General features: G+C 45.3%; 1 protein-coding gene across 1 annotated transcript in view; it reads left to right on the forward strand.

Moving 5' to 3' along the window:
• XYLT1 (xylosyltransferase I) overlaps nt 1-6,126 on the forward strand; it is a gene marked incomplete at its 5' end in the record, with an annotated part of 88,868 nt that extends 82,742 nt beyond the window's left edge. Inside the window, one exon of the mRNA XM_010131943.1 lies at nt 5,804-6,126. Within this exon, the coding sequence (XP_010130245.1) occupies nt 5,804-6,126 (323 nt within the window). The remainder of the gene's footprint in view (nt 1-5,803) is intronic.
• Between the last annotated feature and the right edge of the window lie 2,466 nt (nt 6,127-8,592).

Below are 8,592 nucleotides of genomic sequence, written 5' to 3' on the forward strand. Positions count from 1 at the left end.
AAAAGAGAGGGGGAAAAGAACCCTATAGCTTTTGTACAGGAAAATTGTCCTACAAAGAAATTTGCTATTCCAGACGCTTTTTGAATGACTGATAACATTTCGTACCACTTTGCATCTCATTTGCATGATAATGATTTGGCCCGCTCTGTCTTACTCCAGATGTAGAAACTGGAACATACATAAAAATCTGTCCACGCTCCTGTGTGAAATTTATTTGTGTCATTCTAAAAAGCGTTTGCACAGATCTGGCAGCAGTGCAGCAGCCACTGAAATCTTGTACCTTGAGAGCATGGACATGACAGCAATCACTGCATTTCCTAAATCATTGCTGATCTACACATCACTTTGGCATGGAGCACAACCAGGAAAAGTTGCTTTTGGTTTCCCAGCATCATGAAGGGAGCCACTTGCTTCTCTTGTGAATAATAAAACCAAAGCATACTCATTCCTGTATCACAACTCTCAAAATTCATGATTACAAGTCAAAATAAAAAAAAATTCTTCATGGCGCAGCTACCAGCAAAGATGTTTTGTTTAGCAGTTTATAAAGACAGGATATGCAGCTAGTTTATTAATTTTTCCATTCCCACTTACTAATTTTGGCCTAAAGCCTGTGCATGCAAGTAAAACCGTAAAGAGAAATCAGGAGTGGGTGTACTGTGTCCAGATGTGCATAACTGACAGAATGTGAATTGTTGTAAAAACACACATACATTGACCTTTGCAAAACTGGGAGCTATAAGAGGGCAGATCTTACGTGGAATTAGTGAGTCTGCTGGGAGGTGTGGGGTATTTCCACTGTAAACCAGGCTCCCAAAGCCATTTCAGTCCAGAATCTAATGTTGTTTATTCTTTCTTGTTCCTCTTGATTCCTCCAGTGATCCAAATCTCTTATTTTCTCTAGTTTAAGTTGTGTCACTGATCAGCTTTGCCTTCCACACATCCTCAGGCTCGAGAGTGCCTTCAAGTGTTTGCCTGCTTGGAAGGAGGAAAAAAAAAAAAAAAAAAAAAAAAAAAAAAAAAAAAAAAAGAAAAGGAAAGGAAAGTTAACTGTATTTGTAAGATAAATCATTTGGAGAAATCAGGTTCACTTGCTCCACCAGTGTCATCTTACCCCGATGTCCTGCACAGCTAAATTCCATTTTATTCTTTTTCTAAATGGCGATTTTGAGTTTCTCACCATATGGCTGAGTGCGTTAAAGCCAAGTACTCTGTGCGTGTTGTAAGGACACAGGAGGGCTGCCAAGGACCGGCAGGATGCCCTAGGATTAAACTGTGCCAAGACAGAGAGGGAACATAACATGGAGGAGACAAAACAGGGGGATCAGTAGAAGATGACTAGCGGTGACAATCGACAGGAATGGGGGGTTCTTGCTGTCTGCTTTGGGCAGCTCGACTGTAAGCATAGTTCAGAGACTCGAGGCCAGATGTCCATATCCCCCGTGCAGGGACTGCAGAGGCAGAACCAACAGCAGTTATAACTGAGAACATTTAGCCAGCAGTCTACAGACTATGATCCAAACTACCAAGTAGATTTCCTTTCCTAAGAAAACAACGAATTCAGTGGAGGTTGGCTCTGCATCCCCCACTTTCCCACCCTTCCATGCTCTACAAGGTCCCTGTGAAGCAGTCATGCCGAGTGTGATCACACATGTCTCCCAGGGCACTGAGAGGAGCAGAGAAAAAGCTAATGAAATTGAATTTTGAAGTTTGAGTTTATATTCATGGCTAAGTTTCCCCAGCGATCTCCCAGCTGGAGTGACAGTAATGAGTTGTTAGGTGTTTATGGAACGGTACCTGCTTCATGAAAGCTAAAGAGGTTACTGTGAGCCGGTGGACAGGGCTTCTGGTCTCTGCTGCTCTGCAGTGGGACTGAGCACCCTGAACGCCAGCTCCTGGTCCCCGTGCCCTCTAACTGCAGCCACCTCTTTCACAGGCGTGATGGCACCAGCAGACACGCCGCGATGCACGCACGCATCTCACAGGCCTTTTAACCTAATCCATATTTACAGATCATCTTAATTAAGGCTATACTGGGAAACCTTTGTTTTGCCATTGGTTGTTTGCAATGGCTCAGTCAATTTAATTGCATCTATACGGATTATAAAGTGGGCGGCAACTTGTGTCAGAACTGCTGTGATTTCGTTAAATTAACCAGAGGTAACATGACATGTTCTTGATAAATGCGGTAATAGCAGCAGGCGAGCACGTGACTGCAGAAGAGTAGACATGCCCTGGAATCATCATGCCGAGAAAAACCCTGAAGACAGGGATTTGCTTCAAAATTTAGTTCAGATCCAGTTGACAAGGAGTCGATTAGCTTCACAATGAGCAAATGCAGCACTGTCTTGTTTGCTGAGAGAGAAAACAAACAAAACGTCAATAAAAAATTACCTCTTTGCCAGAGGGTTTCAGCACAATTCAAGTAAAGAAATAAAGCTGTACATTCTGCCTTGCTTAAAAAAAACCACAGGTCTAGCGCCTTAATGTGTACCAGAATAACCACATTTTTCATTCCTTAGCCCACTCTCTATTTAACCTCCTTTGCTTTTTCAGCAAAATGAAGAACAAACCCACACAAAAACGCAGCAATCCCAGCCCGTGTTGCTTTACTGTTGCTTACTGCGTTTAGTCCAAAGAAGTCCCACCAAGGAAAGTCAGCTGAGAAACTAAGTGTTCTCCCTGAGTAGAGATCAAACAAAAATGGAGGGCAAAAATAACTAATTTTTTAAAGCTATCATTAGAGTCACTGGAATATATTTTGCATTGATGCATGTCTTCTTGAAATCAAAGGGTATTTGGATGTGTTTGTTAGCAAAAAAATCTGGCTTAATGTCTGCGATTCCGCTGGTTTTGAATTGGTTGCTCTAACTGTACAGATTGAAATGGCTAAACACACATCGCATATGGGCAAGCCTTGCATTCTTCATTATTTATTTTCTCATGAGCAAGGACCGAAGTGTCAGCGCTTTAAAAGTGTGCCCAGTAACTCCAGCCTCCTTTTATACAGTATTTCGAGGCTGGAGCTCTGCACTGTTCCTCCCTGTCCCAGTCCAGTAAGCTGGAGAGTCATTATTGTATCTTTGTTTTTCCTTTAATGCAAAGAGGAATAGCCCACATCTGCCATCACCTGGATAAGCAGCATCCTCCTTACTTTCTCCTGTGAACTTTGTAACAAAGATTTGGAGGCTCCGGGAGAGGGTTCTGGGTTGAATCCTTGGCATTTCCTATTGATTATACGTAGCTCTGCACTCAGCTCTTTATTTATGGGGCGTGCAGACACCTAACTTGGGGTGTGGGTTCTGCTGTGGGGCCAGACACTGCCCTACCAGTACCACGTCAGGGTTTCATCCTGTGTCTCACGTTGGAGAAGCATATTTTCACAGTGGGCAGTGGTAGCCCTTAACACACAGTGTTTTGTTCCCTTTAGTGCTGTTCTCAGCAGGCTTTTCTTTTCCTAGTTGCTGATATTTTAGTGTGTTTTTTTCAAAAAAAAGCGTATCTTTGCTCCCGTTACCTGCTCTGAACGCCGCTGCAGTGCAGCCAGTTCCAGAGCAGTCGCTTAGTGGTGCCAAACAACACAGCAGCATGTTGGTGTGAGCAGTGCAGCGCATCCAGCACAGTTCCAGCAGCGTGCAGAAATTTAGCTGCCTTGAAGATGCTGAGGTGACCACCTTTATTTTAGCAAAAGCAGCCCACTGATCTTAAGCGATGAGGGTCACAGATTCAGAGAAGAGGTTGATCTCCTGCTGCATTGCTATGCTCCGGGTCCTTCGGTTTCTGTAGGTTTCATTCCTTCCAGTCCTGATAATCCACCAAGTCCGGAAGCCTGGGACAAGTGTGAGGCTGAGCCAGAGAGAAGAGCCAGTTCCATTTCATCCCGTGACTTGTCTAGAAAGAGACCTCTCTTGTTCCGTGTACTAAACATGTGCACAACAGGCTTTAATTCAACCAGCAATCTGAATTGCCTGTTTCAATCAGATGATCCTGCTAGTAATGCCAATTCTTATTTGTTTGGGGTTTTTTACTTAGAATGTTCCTATTTAGTTAATATGTTGACAAGCAGTCTGCCATGTTTAATTGCTTCCAAAGCAGGAAATTTAATCATGTGTACTTGTTCTGTCTCTTAAAATGCAGTGCTCTGGCAGAGCACACTTCTGACACGTGGCATGGAATGCACATGCATGGCTAGAGATTATCGTGGATATCTACGATTTAAAATCAAAGGGGTGGGGGGAGGTGTAGCTGAATGCAGGAACAGTTAAGTGATGTATAATGATGATGGGGATGTGCCTAACTGAGTTAATTGGGGATCTGAAGTAATGGACTAGCACAGTACTTGGCATTAAAGACTTTGCAAATGTAACAGCAAAGCTCCAATTAAATGCCCCTTTTCCCTCTAAATAAATGTGCTGATTTATTGCCAGCGCCTGAGATACTGTCCTCTGCGTGGAAGAAAGGACGCAGTGTCCGGCTGTGGTGCAAGCGGCACGGACATGTGCCGCATGAGTTGTAGCCAGTATCTGATTCCTGGCCTCTGAAGGCTCTCTGAGCGCGGTGGCTTTCCTAGCCTGGAGCGCCCTGAATGGGCCCATTCTGTGTTCTAAACAGTGTGTGTGTTGGCAGAGCTACGCTCATCCTCCGTGCTGCCGGAGCGAGGATGCTAGAGAAGTCACTGAGAACAGAAAGAAATGGTTGAAAATTTACTCCCAAGCAGCACTCAGTGAACGTTTCTGGAGGGTCCCGTTCTGATTTCATGAGCAGTACCTTGGTGCACTCACAGGCCTTAGGAAGTCAGCCAGCCTTAGACAAGGCCAGTGACCTGCAGTGTCCACTTGAAGGTCTCTGAAGGCATTGTCACAGCCTGGCAGTGATTCTTACTGCAATGTAACAGACTTGGAGCAATGTACTGCATTTTGCTCAGATAGAAGAGTTACTGTAAGGAAAGCAACCACAGTGCAAATACAGGCGTCGTTAGGAAATGGTTGTGATCCGTATTTCATTATGGGTCCAGTCTGTCCAAGGCTGTGGTGCTGTCCCTCCAGTGCCAGAAATGGCAACACCCAGTTTTCGGAGCTAATAAATGTGACTTTTCCACAGCAGGGCAAGGTTCATCAATTTAGGGAAAAAAAAACCCCACAGAACAGGCTGAGATCTTGGCTGTTCCTCCTAGTCAAATCAGTGATACCACTTGAAGGTCAGACAAGGGTCAGCAGTCTTCTAACGCTAAGCATCCTTGAACTGTTTCCCAGTTTCAAAGCACAGGCTTTCCTGGGTGTTCAGAGGAGCAACTTCAGCTGCACGGGGCGTATGTCCCAGCTGCCTTCTGCAAAGTTAGCTTCTCCTGAGTGCCAAATGGGGTTCTCCTGAGAAGGAGCTGCACGTTGATCAGGCTCCAGTTACAGATGGGAGCTTGTAGCTGGAACGCCCTGGAGGCTGAACCTGCCTTTTCGTTGTGCTGTACAGAACAGCTCATGCCTGGCTGTCCTGCAGCTCTGGGGATGCCAGTTGTACGTGATGATAATAAGGACGACGCTGCTTTCAGCCTCAGTGCTTTGCCCTGCTAACGCAGCACTTCCAGGGTTAGCATCATGGTGACTGGAGCTTGTAGTGGTGAGCACGAGGCGCTGAAGAGCTGAGCACAGCCAGTCCTCGGGATGCAGTCCTCAGCGCTGGGGCAGTAGACTATCATGCAACTACTAACGTCTGCCTTTTTGTTTGCTGTACCCTTAGACATTGCTGCTTTGGGTTTGGGTTGTGTTTTTTAATGCACTGATTTTTGGCTTTATTTCTGCATTGACAGAGGAAGCCTTGAAGTATCACAGCGGGCCTCCAAAGAACGCATACATGGAGCAGAGCTTCCAGGGCTTGAACCCCGTCCTGAATATCCCCATCAGTGCTGCCCGCGTGGACCAGGCCAAGAGGAATGCGGGGCTTGTGGGCGCCCGGCTGGAAGCCTGGGTGGACTCTCTGGTCAGCAGCATCTGGTCAGCCGTGGACATCTGCAGCACCGGCCCCACCGCCTGCCCAGTCATGCAGGGCTGCACTCAGACAGCCTGGAGCTCCCTGAGCCCGGACCCCAAATCTGAGCTGGGCCCTGTCAAACCCGACGGTCGCTTGAGGTAGCATCTGGTATGCTCTCCTCCGGCATAGGCTTTTAAAAGGGAATTTAACCTTGCTCGTATGTGAATCTCACAGCAGGTTGCAGAAACCTAAGAGAACATTATATGTTTTTGTTACTTACTGCAATATAATTCATTTAAAAAAAAAAAAAAGTTTTGACAAGGCCTTCAGCACTGCCCTCTCCATCAGCTCTGTTAGGAGCAGCTTCGGTTGTCCCAGGGCCTCTGCTTCCCTGAGGGGCTCTGGACATACTGCACGCTGCTGCACCCGCTGCCTCTGTGCGTTTCAAACCGTAGCAGCAAGCCATGGAGAGGGCAGTGAAGGAGCAGCTGCCAGAAGTGTTTTTTAAGAATAAATTTGTCTGTACCTCTGCTGTTTCATAGGCTTTTGTTATTTTGCTACCATGAATAAATCACAGCAAAATTCCCTTCTACTTACAGTTCCTGGGGAGGTTGGTTACTGCAGGCCAGTGCCTGTACAGCTGCATTACTTCACAGAACGTGAGATAATTATGGTACACCCTCACTCTTTTTTTCCTTTTAATAACACAAAGTAAAGTAATTCTGGACTCAGCTAATGCCTGTTATCCTAGTTAGGGAAAACAAGCAAAAGCAGTAACTCCAAGCTGGAACCACTGTTCTGCTGTATCAGTCTTCTGCGTCTCATGCAGTCAGGTTCCAGGTCTGGCTACAAAGAGTACTAATTTTAAAGAACAAAGAAACGTGTTGAATTTCAGCCTTTTCAAAGCCACAGGGTTTTTTTCTGAGCCCAGCAGTACCTAAGTATTTTTGCAGACTTCCAGTACAGCAAGGGTGTATGTGTGGGCTGGGGCTGGGTTGTGATGCATCTGCTCACACACACCCTTTGCTGATTTTGCTCGTGAGCCGAGCTGAGGTTTTTTCCCTCAGGCAGTGGAGTTGTGCAAAACCACTAAAATGGTGGAACTGGAACCTAAATCTGCACCAACACATTTCTTCTCTAGTTTGAGTAGTGGCCGTAAGTTTTAACACTAATTGCCTCCCTTGATCTCAGATCTGCCAGCTCTTCATGAAGAAGGGTCTTTCTAGGCTTGTGCAGAGCGTCTGGAGGGCTCTGCAGGACACGGGTTCCTGACCGACGCCACGAGCTGGACGTAAAGGAGAGCAATGCCATGTTTCTCAGTGCTTTTACTTTATTCTATCAACAAACTACCCTTGCCCGTCTTCAGAATTTCTAGCAGGCTGCATCCTGTTTTAAATCAGCATGTTTTACATCATTTTAAAGCTGCAATGTCTACAGTAGGAAAAAAATTCATTTACATTCCAAGAACTTTTTAAAACAGCGCTTTTATGTGCAAGTTCATCTCCAACTAATGCATTTTATATTAGCATTAAATGCGCACTTAGTTGTTGTTGCTGTGGTAATCTCGTGTTAACAACATAACCCAAAAAAATCTACTAAAAGCTATTGGGTTAATGAGGAAGAAGAGTCCTGTTGATGTGATAAAGTCAGGTATCTGTTCCCCCTTCCGTGTGTATGGCTGACTTCCTGCTGGTGAGAGTTAGGCGTCCACATCAGCAGGGAAACAGACCCTTAAATCATTCCGTAATTGCATCTCGCAGAAAGGTTGAATTCCCTTTTAAACACGGTTGCGGGTGACCGTGCCGCCCGGGTCCCGGTGGCGTGCAGTGTCTCTCCCCGTAGTATTGGTTTAAAGCTACTTGCAGTTTGCTTTGGACTTGAACTTGCGGTGTCGGCTGTGCTGACATTAAGGCAGAGCGTTGAAATGTTTATCTGGCACAAAAATGGATGCATAGAAGGAACAATTTAGGTATTTATTATTTATGTTTTAGTCAATGACTAATTAGTAGGTGCTGCTTTTGCAGCTTGAAGATTATGTTATCTGTCTTACTAACTGAAGCTGCCTTTATTAAGGAAAGGCCTTCCTCCCCTCACACCTCCCTTTCTTTTTTTGTCTTGATTTTTGACAGTCACAAGAGCCGTAGTTTTAGGGAAGCTTGTAGCAATGAGAGCTGGTTGAAGTATTTCCGTTCCAGCTTTTCAGCCAGCTCTAGAGGCGAGCGTGTTTAAAACCAGGGTTGCCAACAGGTTTATATAATAGAAACATAGTGTTATTACTTATTCAGTAGAGTTTTTTTTAACAGCGCTTGTTTTTTAATCTAACATTCCTTCGTGAAGTTCAAATTTTCTGGGGACCACCAATCCTCACTGTGAAACGCAGGGCCTTAGTCACACCGATGTGGTGGCAACTGCACAGGTCAAGCCCTGCAGATGAAATGAAGAACATCGTATTTAGGGCACACAATAGAATTCCTTAACAATCCTAGTCAGTGATGGTTCTCAACAAGACTACCGGGGTAGTCGCAAAATCTTCAGTCCGTCTTGCACATAAGCATATGCATAAGGGTGCGCCCACACACACGCAGACTTGGGGTTTAAATTTGATGATACTTTTTTTGTTCTTAAGCA

This window comes from Buceros rhinoceros, unplaced genomic scaffold, assembly GCF_000710305.1.
Source record: "Buceros rhinoceros silvestris isolate BGI_N320 unplaced genomic scaffold, ASM71030v1 scaffold1152, whole genome shotgun sequence".
NCBI lineage: Eukaryota > Metazoa > Chordata > Aves > Bucerotiformes > Bucerotidae > Buceros > Buceros rhinoceros.